The 17,481-nt window shown below is 45.2% G+C and overlaps 4 protein-coding genes across 4 annotated transcripts; 1 reads left to right on the top strand and 3 right to left on the bottom strand.

Moving 5' to 3' along the window:
- Nucleotides 1-317: 317 nt before the first annotated feature.
- BKA67DRAFT_662572 (uncharacterized protein) lies at nt 318-1,433 on the bottom strand (the record flags this gene model as incomplete). The annotated part of the gene is made up of 1 exon (XM_046108026.1): nt 318-1,433. The coding sequence occupies one exon, from the start codon at nt 1,431-1,433 to the stop codon at nt 318-320; it is 1,116 nt and encodes a 371-aa protein (XP_045954327.1).
- Nucleotides 1,434-5,148: 3,715 nt separating this feature from the next.
- On the top strand, nt 5,149-7,012 carry BKA67DRAFT_399227 (glycoside hydrolase superfamily). The gene is made up of 2 exons (XM_046096671.1): nt 5,149-5,167; nt 5,240-7,012. Exon 2 carries the CDS (start codon nt 5,524-5,526, stop codon nt 6,865-6,867), a length of 1,344 nt encoding a protein of 447 aa, XP_045954326.1. The 5' UTR covers nt 5,149-5,167; nt 5,240-5,523; the 3' UTR covers nt 6,868-7,012.
- A 2,820-nt stretch (nt 7,013-9,832) lies between these two features.
- BKA67DRAFT_399151 (uncharacterized protein) lies at nt 9,833-11,221 on the bottom strand. Its single transcript, XM_046096670.1, has one exon. The coding sequence runs from the start codon at nt 10,927-10,929 to the stop codon at nt 10,156-10,158; it is 774 nt and encodes a 257-aa protein (XP_045954325.1). The 5' UTR covers nt 10,930-11,221; the 3' UTR covers nt 9,833-10,155.
- Nucleotides 11,222-11,352: 131 nt separating this feature from the next.
- BKA67DRAFT_662570 (heterokaryon incompatibility) lies at nt 11,353-11,615 on the bottom strand (the record flags this gene model as incomplete). The annotated part of the gene is made up of 2 exons (XM_046108025.1): nt 11,353-11,466; nt 11,514-11,615. 2 exons carry the CDS (start codon nt 11,613-11,615, stop codon nt 11,353-11,355), a joined length of 216 nt encoding a protein of 71 aa, XP_045954324.1.
- Between the last annotated feature and the right edge of the window lie 5,866 nt (nt 11,616-17,481).

Below are 17,481 nucleotides of genomic sequence, written 5' to 3'. Positions count from 1 at the left end.
GAGCGCATGACATGAAACTAAGGATAGTACTTAGTGTCATGGCCCATTAACGCCAAAAAGTAGAAACTTCATGGCATTCTATTACACCACACAATGATGAAACAGCGCAAATTCTACCATATACATGTGTGGGATAATGAGACCGTCACGTAGAATACACTGATCGACTGGTCAGAAATATGTAGATTCATTGAGTCTCGTTCTATATTTCTATTTATGTATACCTATGTCCATTCTCTTTCTGTCGTTCACGATCATCGCCATGAGCAGCTCAGCCAAAATCTATTGTGCTCCAAACAGCTCTGTTAGGTGCCAGATTATTCAGCCATACCGTACAAAGTCCTCAGCAGGCTCTGATTAGCCGACTTCTTTCCACCTTTGTAAGAAACCAATACAGTCTGGTTCGACATCAACTGGGTCTGATTATCGTCGATAAAACTACAAGTGACAGCTGGAATGGAAACGCAGTGCTTCTTTAATCGAGTGACAATATGGTATTGACTAAGTGCAGCGCGTATTGCTTCAATATCTAGGTTCTTGAAGCTATCAGATATGTCTTTAAAGTTCATATCTCCGAGTCTGTAGTAAAATGCTGGGTCCGTACCTTGACGCTTTTTGTTTCCGCCAGCCGATGGTAGGAAAAACTCCTCATAAGTTACGGCCATCAGATCAATTGTCGTGGCCATTAGCTCTTTGAGCGCAATTGCGGGTACAACAATAGTGTTGCGTAGTTGAGTTGCAGCTTGTTGGTTCTGCCAACTAACACAAAACTTCACTAGATGGATGATCTCATTGATCACATAGTTGACACGCTTTTCACGAAAACTGGTCATTCTCGGCGAATTCAATATGGCATACATGCCGTTGACCGCCCAAGCGCGAGCTACCTTTTGTGTGATCGGGGGCCGGAGGTGGTTTGCCATTGCATCTCCGACCATATCGAGAGTATCTTGAACGTTGAGAACGTTGTAGAATGTTGGCTGGAAGATCTGCTGGTGCAGTATTCGAAGGATGAGTGCGACAAGGATCTCCTCATCCGCGTCGTCAGAGTACGCTACCGTGTCGAGATACTCGTGGTAACTATCCATCCATTTCTTCAAGCCCTTTAGTCGGTTTGGTGAGTTATCAACTTGATCGATTATATTTTCACGCTTATCTTCGGTGTCTGTAGCCTCACTGAAAAAGGTGGCCACCCAGTGTCTAACGTTATTCACGATAATCCCAAACTCTCTGGCTGCCATGTCTCCAGAAAAGCCAGATATGTAGCCCATCATGTTCGTGTCTGGATTTACTAGTAAACTTTTGTTTTTATCCATCTCAACAACCAACTTTTGGAACTCATGATATTTTGCGGCGATCTCTCGCTCAGCAGCATCTAATTTGGTTCGAAGTACTTGAACTCGCTCCTCCATCTGTTGGATGGTTGATGCCATTTCAATATTCTGCTAGAGGTCTGGTTGGTTGGGGCTTTAGGTTTTATCTTTAAACTGTTTCAGTTGTTGCTGGAGGAGTTGCACGACCCAGTGCTCTTCCAGGGTATTGCCTACTAACTTATAGATCTCACATTGATAGTATGCTTTAAAGTAACAATATATTGTTCATGTCCTTCTTGAACATCCCCTTTTGCTTCCGAAAGTGGCCAAAACTGCCGTGGTTCCGCGATTTTCTTTTTGATAGGCTCTTAGAGCTTATCCACCCTTAGATCAACAATACTCTCCCTATCTTAAAGTTAGATAGAAATGTATCGCTACCGCAACTGGAAAGTTTACTCGTTCTTGAGTTGATTGAATGCTTTGTCGCCCAGAGTGGAAAACTATTCATCACATCAGGCGCCACTTTTTGAGCCCTGCGCGGAACAAGGATTCGTCATGATATATGCAACACTTAAAAAACAAAAGATCATGTGGAGAACAATGGAAATTGAAGGTGGCTGTAATGGGTAAAATAAAGAAGAACTATTCTGGAGATGAATTTGGCGAGCATCCCAAGAGGGCAATCGTTGTTTATTGCAGTGTCACCATCGTGCTGGAAATGATTATTTCCAGCTTACCTAACACAAATTATACTTCAAAATCATAGGCGCCGAAATAAACACATTTATTGACCGCATGCTGTTCATTCCTATTAACTTTGTATGATAACAGATATATACCATGATAATTACTGTTCAAAATAACGGTGGTGCCACTGTTTTTACAGTGCCATACTTTGGTAGGCTGATCTTATGGTCTTTTGTTCTTCTATTTCCTACCTCCTTTGTTCGTGTGGCTATTAGCTTCGAGGTACTGGTAAGTATGATCTCATCGCTCAACGTTAATAGGCACAATTTTCGCCGGAGTGGCTTATGCACTCACCCATATGACCTAGGGAAATTGCCCATAAAGGTTGTTCTCACAGTAAAAGATTGTGGAGTAAAATGCCAAAACAAAAATTCTCCAGGCGTTTAATCGTGCACGTGAATTTCAAATAAATTATCCTTTTCAGTCAATTCTTTTCTTGTTGGAGCCTAGAGCTGCAGCCACCTTTTCATGGGATAGGCTGGTGAGGAGTACCCTTCAAGTGGATTCAATATCCTCCTCGTCGATGCTGGAGGTGGCATAGTTGACCTAGTCTAGTGGATTATGCTGTCACCGCACTGATACATATATTTGAGTTGACTGAAGCTGGCAGAGGGTTAGGTGGCATGAGTGGTTCGACGTATTTGGACGAAGCTTGTAGAAAACCTGCCCGATCAAAATGAGCCAAAGAAAAGTATTTGATAATAGTCAAATTGCTGGAGACCCCTGTGAGAAGTTTCTCCAGCGTTGTCAAGCGGTAACTCACTCTGGCTGAGTTGGCCGAGAAAAATATCTTTACTATTTCATGTCCTGGTCTCACCGACAACCCGGATGTTGGCATTCGACCACGACGTTTGAATATGGAGACTGTTTATATTCATTGTATTTTCAGACCAACCATCCTCCAAGCTTTCAAGCTCATCGACTAACAAATCGCTGCCGCTGCAGTACCTATCGATCGATTCTTCTAGTCAGAGGTTTTAGTGAATCTAAATATTTCAGTGATAAAATTGAAGAAGCCCTGAGTGATCGACCAGATGTGAAGATAATTCAATCAGCAGGCGCCTGGTCAGTGTCGTGAGAGGTACAATGATGAAAGGTCTCGCACATGCTGACCCTCAACGCCTCACACGGGTCAAGGTGAAGGATTGCGCTGCACGTCATAACTCTGGCACCGAGCTCTCTAAAGCCCTCTATCAGGAAAAATCCACCATAGTATCCATAGCAAGCGGTACTGGAGCGTTTCTAACGAAGGTATTGTGTTGACTTGACGGTTTGGTTGATAAAGAAGGCAAGTGTTCATATATACTTTTTATTGTAACGTGTGCTAGTTAGCAGACTCAAGACCGCCCCATAACAGCGCCGCTAGCATATCAAGGAAGTTTCAATAAGACTTCGAGGGTAACATATGAACGCCTTGTGTCAGTTTTACTCATTTATATGCTGACGAACAGTCTGAAACGGCATAATTGACATGCAACGAAAATTTAAAGACTGTGCTATGTCGAAGCGGATCTGAGCGCTATGCTAGTAGACCAGATACCGATGCAGCGCAGCTCAGATAGATTCATATTTAATTTCATAGTGTACAATACTGGATTATATGGGACTACAGGGAGACGTTGACCGGAATACGCTGAGGCAAAATAGGATACCCTTTGGAATCCGCGGAAACAGTCGTTATCTTGGGGTCTGCAAAGTTTCTCTCATTATATCTGCTGAACTTGACGAAAACATACTCGACACACGCATGGAACTCCACTACTCATGTGAACGGCTGTCAACTGTGGGTATGATTACAAACCATGTCTCTTCGTTCCACAAGTTCTTCTTTGAGAAATGTTGGATGTAAAGTTACTCACAGGATCGCAGTTGAACATCATATTTACTCCCACTGAAATAAAACGCGTCAAAATGCTACAGTACGATTATGAATTGTTACAAATTCTGAGTACAAGTTTCTTGAAACCACCGCAAGTAGATACTTGCCCGCAAGAATTTTACGTAGATATCTAGCCTTTCCTGTTGAACCTGGTCCATTGACCTGGATCAGCGCTATGGATATCTGTGGGATTCTAGCCGTATAGCGCAAAGCCTGCTCTCCATCTCGTTTTCTCGTGGAATGTTCAGCATATCCCCGTATACTCGAAAGCCAATGTCGGTTCAGCAAATAGTTCGTCGAGTGGCTTGACTAGTAGAGAACCTTTACTACACACGATACTCAGGTGTGAAGATTTCGACGGCTAGCGCCGTTGATCAAATTCATCTTGTTTTGGACATTCGAAAATTTATGGATGGGCCGTGAGGCTCCGGAATTTCCGGTTACGTTCATTTTGTGTTTAGACTTATTTTGGTTAAAAGTGCTCTTAGACACCGGTAGACTAATATTCTTAGCGCACCATGACACGTGCATTAGAATCAAGATACACCAATCAACAGCATGGAGCGGAGTCTTGAAAACAACCGCTGATCGTGGAATGTCCACCATTAGGTCCAAAACTATGGTGATGATAGTGAACTTCGCACAGCGACTAACAGATTCCCCTATTCATTGAGTCTCCCTCGTGTGGAAGGTATGTGTGCAGCTGTTCCGGTCCCCCGATGCGAGATATTGTCAATGTGCCTGGTCTCAAGTTGATGTTTGGAAACATATCGGGCAGCAATTACTCAGCCGCATGGATGCCGAAGAATATCGCAGCCTCATCTGTCGGTGGCGCTGGTATCGCGTGGGCCTCGCGAATTATCCGTTGTCAGGATGTCTAGGTTTCCGACAACCCGGCGCTGACAAATTTCATTTGCAGTTGGCGTTTTCAAGGTCATGGTCTTCGGTTCACTCCGATGCTGCTCTAAATGCAGTGCGAAGACCCACCACTCACCAATGTGACACATGCGGGTCAGCTATGATCATCGAGATGTTCTATCAACATCACCCTTAGTGCTGGTACCCGGCATCAAATATCCGTGTTCGTGACAAACCAATCCATCGAAATCATGTGATTAGGACGAAAGACCTGACTAACTCGCAAACTCGGCATGGCACTCATGCGACGTTGCTGGGATAAAACTAGAGAACTTTTACCACAACACGGTGGTATGACCCATATACATAAGTATTCTCCCGATGATGGAGTAGCCTTTTCCTGGTGAGGTCTAGCTGACGTACTAGCTGCCAATTCCAAAAGATTAACCGCATTCAAGACGAGTGCCCCAGAGAGCACTACCGAGAAGCTAATGTAAGGTCTCCTAATCAGCTGCGCTCTAGGTCAAGTTGGCAAATTGCGACCCAGAGTATTGGTTGCTAAAGACGCAGAAGCAGGTCGCATCGATCTGTATATAGATCTTACATCCTGCCCCTGCTACAGATGGCGAACCAGCTGTCCCTCAGCCTTATTGCCCACAGTCCGCTCATTACACCCTTCCGTGGTACTTACACTCGTTTCCCTCAGGGAACCTACACTCTTTCAACATGCGTTTCTCCATCCAATTATCCTCGGCACTCCTTATTGGAATAGCCGCTGCTGTGCCTGCCACAACTACTGGCGTTGCCAGCCAATCGTTGAACACGACACGTTCGGAAAACACCACGGCCGCTGATGCGGGTCCTGAGTCCGACTTCAAGGATATGAACCCCTTCAACATCACCGCAACTGAGACAACAGAGGACCGTGTCTCACACTCTATCTGCTGGTCTAAGGTGCCCGATAACATGTTTCTCAACTGGACCAACTTCAAGGCAAATGGTGCGAACCTTGGCGGCTGGCTGGAGAAGGAGAAGACCCATGATCCTATTTGGTGGGCCTCCGTTGGTGACGGCGTTGCTGCCGATGCCCAGGATGAGTGGACACTATGCGAGCTGCTCGGCGATGAGTGCGGTCCGGCTCTTGAGGCACGCTACACCGATTTCCTGAATAAGACCACCATCGATCAGCTCGCCAGTGTCGGCGTCAATACTCTACGTATTCCTACAACCTACGCTGCTTGGGTCGATGTCCCTGGTTCTTCATTCTACTATGGCAAGCAGCAGGAGCACCTTCGTGAGATTTCTCTGTACGCCATTGAGGAATACTCCATGCACGTTATTATCGGCCTTCACTCGCTTCCTGGTGGCGTCAACAATCTGGATATTGGTGAGGGCTTGATGCACGATGCCTGGTTTTACAATGACACCAACATGGAGTACAGTTGGCAGGCAGTTGATGAAGTTCTCACCTTCATGAAGAACAGCGGACACTTGAACGCTTTCACCATTGCTCCCATCAACGAGGCCAGTGACAACCTCAGCTCTTTTGGCAGCGCTGCTGGTCTTACTGACAACGCTACCAACTGGATCTTGAGCTACATGGACGGTGTTTTCGAGCGCGTTGAAGCCGTTGATAAGCGCATTCCCGTCATGCTCCAGGACTGCTTTAAGGGTGCTAGCTTTTGGGCACCCCTGTTCGAAACGACACGCAACCTGGTTATCGATTCGCACGTCTACTACTTCGCGGCTTCCGGTACCTACTCACAATGGGTCAACCCCGCTGTTTGTGGTCAAGCCGCCTACATCGCTGAGGAGACGTCATTCCCCGTGTTTGTTGGTGAGTGGGCGCTTCAGGTTATGTATAACAATACCTTCGATGGGCGAAAGACCATCTTTGATACCCAAAGGTACGCATGGCAAAAGTATGTTGCTGGTGGTGCGTTCTGGACTGCTGTCTCGTACGCGACAGCCGAGGTTGACGGAGAAGGTGTCCAGCGTGACTACTGGTCATACATCGATCTCATCAACGATGGTGTCATTACCAGTGCCACCAACAGCAGCTACTGCTAGGGAAGCAGCAGCACAAAGGAACGCGTACATGATAGATAATTGGCCTGAACGATTGACAGGCAATCACCTCCAATGCACTAGTGATAAATAGCATTGCTGTAATCGTTAATTGAAACCGGCCTTTGGCTATCGGATCAGTGCGCGAACAGCTTTAAATCCATCTGCATAAGTTGATTTAGTGATTGCATCCCCCTGCATTAGACCAATCCATTGATTCGGAACAGCCGTTAGCGCTCCCTGACGACCCGCCCAGTGGGGTTACTCCGCTGCTGCTCCGTAACTTGATGGATGCCGACGTACTAATTCCAAATCGGTATGCCGATGTTTCCTGGTCCCGACTGGAACTGAAAGGACACTTGCCCAAGCGTGCCCCTTTGCCGATCGATGTTGAGCGAATTTGCAACCAACGTCGTCTAAAGGATCGAAGCCTCCGGATGTCCGGTGCGTTTTCTCCAACAAGCCACATTCACAAAAAAAATCGTGCAGTTGCTGAACTCATATTGATCCACCTATTCGTAACCTCTATCTCATCCTTCATCATACCATCTAGCACTCATTTCATGCGTTTAAGGTCGATGGGTATCTTTTGCAAGGACCGGCATTAGCTTACCATTGCTAAGCCTCAATAGACCAGATAGAGGATATTGAAAAGCCTTTGTGTCAACCACTTAACTAGCTGATTTTTATGTTAACCATATCTAATCCATATGCTTGATCATGATGGCCCAATGGAACAACAGTATCGATGCTACACCATCAACAATGGCTTTCCTTTATCTCCGTGACAACTGTTAGAGTGGTGTGCGAGTGCTGTCTCAACATTTTGGCCGTGTGTCAACCGTACCATGACGAGTTTCAGCATGCCATCACTGATTTATAAGTCGATTGATGGTGACTTAGGATACTTGCTGCTTCAATGGGCACAACGGCAACTGAGCAAATCGTATTGGTGGTCCGAGCTTTCACGTTGTTCCACCTTATACGAGACTATTTTACCAGCATGAGGACAATGGCTGACGCTTATATTAAGACTTATTTATCACTAATCTTGGTCACTACCAATGAAAGGAAAGCATGGCTAGCCTTGGGTGAACTTTGTTGAATTACTTGTCACAATGACTGATTACAAAAGATGAGAGGCTTCCCGATAACATATCCACTGCCGGAATCGAATGCAACAGATACCAATAGGGATTGGCTACAGCATGGCCAGGACATTATCTTGACTGCTTGGATATAAATGTTGACTAAATTTTGGTGGGAAACTCATTCTGCATAACCTCACACGCAAACCAAACCCTCTAGCAGTGCCGCGAAAGTCTCCCATACTTGCGACATGGATTAGGCACGCCAATTTCACTCCTTTATGCATCAGAAAATACAGACTCAAATTAACGCATCTATATCTTAGAATTAATTCAAAATCTTTGAAATTTTCATATTATCACACCTAATCCCGTTACTAGTGGAGGTATGGATTTGCCTTTGAGTTGCTACACCGTGACGTGGTGTGCCTGTTCTTGAGTAATTGGAATAAATAACTTGAGCTCTAATTTATGGGAAGTAGCTGATAGGTAAAACTTTCATGTCAGTTTCAGATTCTATGCACTCTCTGCACTCTTTGCATCCAATCTTTGACATTGTTGTTCTTTTCCATCGACTTGACCATACTATAGGTACAAACCGACTGCATATTTGCATTTATCACACGCAGTACCATAATCATGGACCCCATACAAGGAGATAAGGTTCGCGCGTACCTTTTGCTTGTTAATGGCAGCTAATTCCTTGGGTGAAAGCTTTTGAACCCTGATAGAGACACCATCAACGTGTAGCTAGGGCTGTAGATAGCTGTTGCGCGTGCGCGGGGTGCCTTTTTTAGTAGAGTGTGTGCATAGCGCTTACCCTATAAAAAGTCCATATTCGTGAATGCTGGATTTTAAGAGTCGTGAGGGAGCATCACGTACTATCCAGCTGAGGCAAGGAACAGTGACATTGATGCGCAACATGACTGAATTGATTAAATAAGGGAATTGGGATATTGTAGGCAATGAATTAAGTGTATTTTACGTGAAGGATGAGCTGTAGTTCTGGTTGTAGAAATATGGAAAGTATTGATGGTAGACAGCCAGTATTGTATATTCGACCTTCATAGTAAAATCGTACCCGAGATCGAAGGCTTTGGTTTGTTAGGGCAATTTAATAAACTCTAATGTGCTAACTCATCATATTCGAGTAGACTTTTGGCGGCTTGATGGACGGAATAACAATACAACACTACCTTAACGGTTTAGTTGGGCAAGTGGAGCCGGAGCTAGCTATACTTCTAATCTTTTCATTGTGTCGATTAAGCAGAGTATAGCCAGGGTTTCTTAGTACGTAGAAGAACTCGTTCTCTAATTATCTGCGAACGATAAAGCTAGAAGGAAATCTGATACATGTAGTGGAGAGAGGAATGTTACAGTTTTCGACCAAAATCACAGATCAAAAGCGCCACTGAGATGAAAAAAACAAGTTTACTATAAGGAACTGATGTAAATAAGAAAATAGTCTTTATATTACTAGGATTAATAACCTTAATAAAAAATGATGTCATAATTAATCTACTCTATCAGTAAGCGCTAAATATATTATAATTGCTAAGATACCAATAGAATTAGAAGCGTCGTTAAATATGCGATTAAGATTCTAAAGTCAAGATCGAGAGTGTGGTTAAAGATATAGGTCAGCGCATGAGACCAAGCTCGACGTTTTATCCCAGAGAATCAATTAGACTAGTGTGGATGAAAGTATCAATAACAAAAGAACAAATTATAGTGGCGACTACGCACTTCGGTTTGGAATAATAGTGGTAAATGCTCAATTGCGTCTGAAATCAGACAAGGGCGTCGGTTCGAGATTTGTTCTGCAGCTACCGATTGATTTGCAACGTGAAGATGCACCAGGATTGTCAAAAAGGTATCGGTATCTATGTGTGCTTATTAGAGACAGCTTCTGTTTAGACTAATCCTGCTCCTCGTGTCAAGACTCTACTCCCGAGTGTTCTTCGACGAAGAGTCCTGCTGCAAGTCGTCATAGCTCAAAAGCACGAGATGGCATGACCGATAGATCTATGGAAGGTGATCTCTTACTCCAGTTGCTCAATTTTCTATGACCTTGGTCCATTGGTTCATTCCGAACTGCCAGAAGCTACAATTGCAGATCCAGGAAACCCGATCATCGAGCGGCACCGGAGGCTCAAGGCGGAAGCTCAGCAGGCCAATTTAACGCTGTAGTCGGAACCAAATTCTATCTTATAACAATGCTTCTGGTTGGCGCTTCTTGAATGAAATATTGCCCCCGTGCACCATCAAATGGAGCATCTCTTCCCCAGTTTACTGTATGTAACCTTTGCCCCTCAGTAGTAAGCAATTCCTCGTAGCATTTGTCCAAATCACGTCTCATATCGAAATCAAAACTCCCGATCCTCTCATATAAGCCATCAGACGCTTTCAGGACAATACAAGAAAATTGCGAACCGCGGGGACCATATTGCCAGGATATGAGCACGCATGTTACTTCCAAACCATCCAATATACTATCCAAGGACAAGGGTAGTAAAGCGATTATATGCCTTGTAATTCGAACCGCCGCGTAAGTTCCGGGTTGGGAAATCATGATCGTTTGGGTACGAGAGCCGAAAGTGATATCTGTTCGAAAGCTCAGATCTGATTCGGACGACGTGACATTTGTTAAGAACAGCTGGCAAACCGGACCCTCATAGTGAAGGTACCTATTGTCTTCAAAGAGATCCAGAAGCATTGTAAAACCCTCATCGAGTAGATGACGAGGATTTTGTTGATCTTCAAAGGCGAGAGAGTGTCCGTTGTCACCAGTCCACTCCGCGTCCTTACGAGTCTTGAAAGCCCCTTCCCAGCCAAGAAAGGACCAACTGGGGATATTAGTGCGTCTTGGAACCATAGTCTCGTGGTACCACGAAAGCATTGCAAACATCGTCTTACTCTTATATTGATTCTTACGAATCGGAATACCCCAAGGACAATGTATTCCTATACACTCCATCAAGCGAATGATACCGCTGCAGGCATCTAGTGCATCGCACGCACGACTGAGTCTGCGACTGTTATATTCCTGCAGCAGATCAATGGCTTGACTATATGCGATACGGGGACTTCCCAAAGAAACCACTCTTGACTTGGGTATAAATTTTGCGAATGGTAGAGTCGATTGCACGTATGTGATATCAACTGGAACCTTCCACGACTCCGCATGGTGGCTTTTGTTGCAGAGGTACGACACTTCGAAGTCAGTCACGAGGATGCGGTGTGGTGAAAGAAACCCTTCTTAAAATGTCCACCCCCTTTGTGCCCACGCCGAAACGCTAAGACAAGCTGAAGGAAGCGGGTATCCCGATATGAATGATATGTTGTCTATCGTTTCAACGCGCTGACTAGGTCGTCGGATAGGCCCTAAACCAGGAAGTCCCTATGTTGCGTCTTGCCCAGCAGCGGCGATGATAGTGACTTCTGCTTGAGCATATATGTTCCCCATCTGAGATATCTGTCGTCGGATGTCTGTTTCATTGCTTTGATCGATACACTGCTCTAGTAAGTAATTGGCAGTCGAGTGGATGAGCAGAACCATACATGCTTGTCAACCCAGAGATAGCGATAACCCAGGGACTTCGTTGCCGAAATAGCGTCCCGCACAATATCCTTGAGACGCCGGTGGCATATTGCCCCAAACATATGACAAGGCTACGTATTGGTAGGGACGAGGCGCCTCAACAATTTCGTGGGAAGGAGTATAGCAATCTATTACACGGAGGTTCCATATTGTGGAATTTTTGTTGTTCTCACAGGCTTCGTGGTGTGTAAGCTGACATTGTGCAATGCACCGCTTGAAAAACTCAATCAATTCCTTGGCTTCGGACAAGGCGAAACCCGAGGTCAAACTCTTGCTTTGCGAAGCTTAGACAGATGAAACCACTTTGAAAACACTCAGCAGGAGCTTTTTTACCACAAGCAGTAATCCCCAAGAAGTGACTGTCCTGCACTTTTTTAGTCTTTGAGACTTTTTTCTCGTTAGACAGCAGTATGCTTTTGGCCGAAAACCGCCGCACTTGACGTTCGGAATCTGACAAATGAGCCGGCGTTATCGTGGCCAAGAGGCGGCATACGCAGCAAGTAGACAATTGAAGCTTCTCGATTGTTTCTTCCCCGTCCAGAAGACAGATAAAGCGATTGGTCGGCGTTGAGGCTAAGATTTGATCCCAACCAATTTCATAGCAGCGCTTACAAAGAGATTTCCTATTAGCGGCGCTCATCTTGCTCTCAGTTGAGGTTGTTCCCTGTGAAGGATTGCTCATTCTCAGGCGGCACAACGAGATGGGTTTGAACGGACTTTTAATGTTACAATTTTGTTTTCATATAAAACCAACAATTTCCGGACCCTCCTACTACTGACGACAACCTGAGCGGGGTCGCAAATCCTAGCAAAGGTGTCACATGCGGGCAATCTCCACTATTATCGATACATTCCCGCCTCGGATGTCGCACCACTACTTGTAGGCTCCAAGGAGGTTTTTTTTACTTGAGGTAGAAATATTTATACCCGTAACAACGATTGGCATTGAATAGTGACCTTCCTTGTAATGCAACTGATGCATAACCCACGGCGCCGAGCTTTTGGCTTCTTGAGTGTCCTCCCTGCATGGTAACGATCAGCTGAGAAATATATTTTCTTCCTTCAAAATTGGTGCCGGCGGCACTGCATTAGGAGGATGTCAGATCAACGGGTCGTCGTCTACAGAGCCTGATATGGATCTGCCTAGGCGCATTATGGAAAGGGGCGATTAAAATAGCACCTAGCCTTGTGCCCAAAGGTACAGTAATTGAAGCACTTCGCGTAATTGGTCACCAAGTAGGCTGGACACCTTTTCGAAAAGGTGGTCCTAGAGTCGAGCAAGACAGCATCCTTGATAAAGAGCTTGGCCACTGAAGCTGGTACACGCACATGGACTTGGCGGTTTTGGCTTTCAGACTAGCTACGGGGTAGCCTTTCGTGTCGTTCAGCTTGTAGGTTCACGGCTGGACGAGGAATTAGGCAACATCATTCTCCAATCGAGGTGTCCATAGTTTCGTCACTACTAGCGATTGTATACGTCCCCTCCACTTCATTCGCAATAACGACCATCTGTCCTAGAACCGGCCTTAACTTGTGGTCATTCACACCGCCAAGGTTTGCTGCTTCCAAGCTTGTGCAGTTGACAACCACTGCCGGTCGCAGGAAGCTATAATAAAAGCATTGCGAATATGTGACAGATTCTCACGTCGAAACTTGATACCGAGTTCCAGGCAGTTAGATCAAAGCCAGTGAAGGTAGATGCTAGGCTCTAGCGAAATACTGCGATAGAAAATTCCCCAGTCCACCCCATTGGGCACATCTTCTTTACACAAAATCCTGTACTACAAGATTGAGCCGAAGATCAGACGGAGTTAGAGTACTGAAAATCCACGTATTGACCGCTATCTTTGAACCAGTGCTTTAGGTTACTTGGTTTCTGGTCTAAATTTCGAAAATAAGTAGTTTTAACTGAGGTTTGTTAACAATGAACCGTCCAAGACGCCAGGTGGCATACCTCCAATCATCACACCTGCTGTTAGTCTGGCACGAGCCAGCTTCTGCAGTGCATAAAACGTAGAAAACTCCCAACCGGCTTCGGTACTGCCTTTTTCGGCAAATCTGAGATACCCTAAGTTAATAAGATCCAGGGTGGCCTGGCCGCAGAAAGGAAGGCTTACGGGGTCTATTCGGCACTGATAATAAGACTTCAATAATCTAAGAGATCCAGCTAGAAAAATTCCTAGTCAAGGACTATTTGACCTCATACCGTTTGAAAAGCGAGCTTACTCGGTATTTGCAAGAAATGGCTGCTCGGAGCTCCATCGCAGAAATCTGCCTGGCGTATCTATTAGAACCTAGGCCACAGTAGACAACCGAAAGAACCAGAAAAGCCTTCCCTTTCTGTGAACACTCAGCACGATACTGGGCAAGCCACGCCGTCATAGGCGAGCGTAACAGTGAGACTGTGTTTGAGCTTGCGCAGGAGCTTTTCTTGAGTCGCGACCTGATCAAAAGCTGTTGCTAATTTTACGACCTAGATCACCCCTGGGCGAACTCAGCAAGCGTTTCAGATACAGCACCTGCCCTATGCTACTAGGTCTCCTACGTTGTGGAGGCATGCTGATCAATTTAAGTGCTCACGTCGATACACAGGGCGCATACTACGGCAACGCATTACAGGCTGATTCATGTTACGGACAGACAGAAAGAGGTCTAGCAGCTGTTACTCCACAAGAAAGCCAAGATCATTGCTCAGGATAGATTTCACGGCAACGCATTATGCGCTGCTTCAATTTGAGGACACAATGTCGTACAACTGCTTATTAGCAACAGCGCCGATGTCAATGCCCAAGGGGGAAAGTACGGCGATGCATTATAGAGGCAGCATGCGTGGCAGTAAAAAGCACCATGCTTCCGATGAACTCAAACAAGTTTTTATTCTTGTTTTCTCAGCCCATACCTTAGGATCTTTCGAGGCCAGACTAAACCATGTTGTAGCCGCCTAAGCAAACTCCATAGGTTCCACGCTTAGGAGTGAGGCTAGTCTAAGGAACATGAAACCAATCTAGATCTCATATTGGACACATCGAAGTATCAAGACGAACGCGAGGGAAGTACTTTCGCGGAAGAACTAAAGTGGTATTGTGCCAGCTCAATTTTGATGGAAATAGACATTTGACCGACTATGATATTATCGGCTGCAGGGATGGATTTGTTGGAGGTAGATCATCGATGCCGGCTAAATATACCCTAACTTCTAGAGTTGAGTGGATTCGACAGTTTTACTGTCTAGAATCAGAATGGTAGCATTGATGCTGGGCCACTACATGTGATGCTCACGGGTGCTCGACTTTTGGGTTTCTGTTTCTATCTAGTAGACAAACAACATCCCACGCGTGTCCATTTGCTACTTATCGTACTCATAGTTATTTCCAGCGCGCGTCTTTCACAACGGGACAGGTAATTGTTGGGCTGCCGCCAGGTGTGCCAAGCCCAATTTGGCGCTCAAATTAGCACAAGGTCTGCCATATCTTGAACGCAAAACCTCCAATCTTAGACATTGCTATGCTAAAACCCCTCATCTGTATGCAATATCGTGTTGATATCTAGAGATCGCTAGAGCACATGAGTCGCCAATATTTCAATCATCATTCAAGGCAAATTGATGGTATAAATGGGGATATAAATACCGCTTAATACTACATCTGAAGGTTGTTTATTGGGAGCGTTGGATGTATGCATTGCTAGCATTCTCGTAAAAGTATCAAGAGCGTCTTTACAGTTGTCTTCAGAGCTATCATGTATATCTCCATAAGTATAAGTGCTCAGGAAGTGCGGTGTGATAAAAATACTACCAAGTCACAAAACTGCGAAGGATATGAAAGGTTGGGTTCATGCTAATATACTATCCAATCGCGAAGGTAAGATTATGGAGACAGGCCTTAGGGTATACTGAGAGAAGATGATTCAAAAGTGTAGCCGCCAAGCTTGATAGGCTTCACTAATGGGCAAGATAAGTGCTTATTAACCACTGAAGTTATAGTTATCTATAAAATATAGAGAAACCGAATTTTTAAATATCCGATCATTCCTAAATATCTCATCTTTATCCACAAGAGCAAAGAGCGATCATACATAGTGCTGATATTTGATTATGGGTATATATTTCCGTATTGTTCCTCTCCTTCGGGGTAATGTACAGCCGAATTCCTAACGAATCGAAAAGTCCGTCCAGATCAATGTTGCACCAATAATCATATCAAATCAATGAGTGTCGAGTGGTAAAACGGGTAAAAAGTATTGAGGTCCAATGACCTTGTCAACGAAGCTTCGACAGACTCCAAGCTGTCAGCATCACGATGAAATGTTGAATAAACACAAAAGAAAAAAGGAACAACGGCGCCAGCACCACACCAAACATGTAAATTTCAACGACGACAGGTTATCCAATGAGTCCTCAATCACCAAGGTAGCCTACCGATAATCATGGCACCCCATAATCTCTTCTCTTGTTAATCTTTGCCCATTATTCGTGTATAGCTTGTATGTGTTCGAGCGGAGCTGATTGCATCAGATTCGTATTTCTATATTTGTAGATGGAGATAGGTTGCAGAGAAAAGAGAACTTGTGTTTGGTGAAATTGACGATAAGGATTACAGCATTTGTCCACTTGGTAATCCTTGACGAGAACGGGTTGTGGCAGGATAGTTTCTAACCAAACGATCACCGCCTTGATCAATCGATGGGTATATACTTTCTTTGGAGAGCAACATCAATGAAAACACATGGAAGCCTGTGGGCCAAAGCAAGAAGGCCAGTGTGTATATTTTGTCGCGTGCAAGAAACTTCTATACACGCTCCTGAACCAGTTATGTCCGGCAAAATGCGGATTACCTGGAGCTATTGCCCACTTGCCTTTTGCCATGTCACGGCTGGGCTCTTACATGTAATGTGTAATTTCCGTCAAACTTTTCATCGAGTAGCCGCTGGAGTTTGGCCTCATCGATACGTGCGCCGGCTATGGTCTGGGGCGGCATTTCGTGATCGTTCAAGTTGGACGAGCAATGAGATGCGGTACTATTGTGTCTCGAACTTCTGAACATACCGGGAATTGGTAAATGCCATCCGGTAGGATACCAGCTCGAACGATGATGCGAGTTCGAAGAACTGGTTCGACTCGAACGGGGAGAAAATGTGGCCATTTTGTGTTTAAATCGATTTGGGTAAAGACAGAGTGGAGCCAGAACCAGGGATTGGGGGCGGACGCGAGTCAGTGATATGTAGGCCAGCCAGTATTACTCCTTACTGTGTAAATCTTTGTACACTCTGTCCAGAAATGGTTCTACACTGATTCCGTATGCAGCTTCCTGGTCATGAAAACACCTCAGCCTTGTTCTTGTCACCCACAAGGACCACCCCAGGATGATTTAAAACATTGCTGCCACACTTGCCGGGCTTCTCGGCACACGCCACCAAGTGTTATACCAAAGAGGAATTTGATCTCATTGGACGAAGTCGAGATCAACCGGTGAATAGCATTGCCTTTTAATTAGAGACCACAATGTGGTGTAGTCGAGACGCCTGTTTCCCAAATGAAGCAATCGAGCGGGGTTCACAAGGCCATCATGTGTGTGGTTCAAGAATCACTCCAATCAGCGATGCTTCTCGTACAGAAGTGGCTTAGAAGCTGAAATACACACATCATGTCAGCGCTTGATTTCCCCCAGTACATTTGCCTCCCGTGCATCGGTGTGCATTATCAGTACTGACACCTTGCAACGGAGGGCCCGCAGCCTTATGAAGGACTTGGAAAATAATGAAGCCATGCAATGCATGGTGCGCCTTTTCTCTCAATTTCGAGGAGGGGACTGTGGACATCATACTATGGCTGCCACGCTGGAGGAACCGCACATGGATTTTCCAGTTCACCGCCGCGATCGCGAACTGATGCAAGCTGGACTGTATTCAAATACTACGCCTTGCCCACCG

This window comes from Truncatella angustata (assembly GCF_020726525.1).
Source record: "Truncatella angustata strain MPI-SDFR-AT-0073 chromosome Unknown BKA67scaffold_8, whole genome shotgun sequence".
In the NCBI taxonomy this organism is placed as follows: domain Eukaryota; kingdom Fungi; phylum Ascomycota; class Sordariomycetes; order Amphisphaeriales; family Sporocadaceae; genus Truncatella; species Truncatella angustata.
This window is presented reverse-complemented; position numbering and strand designations above follow the sequence as displayed.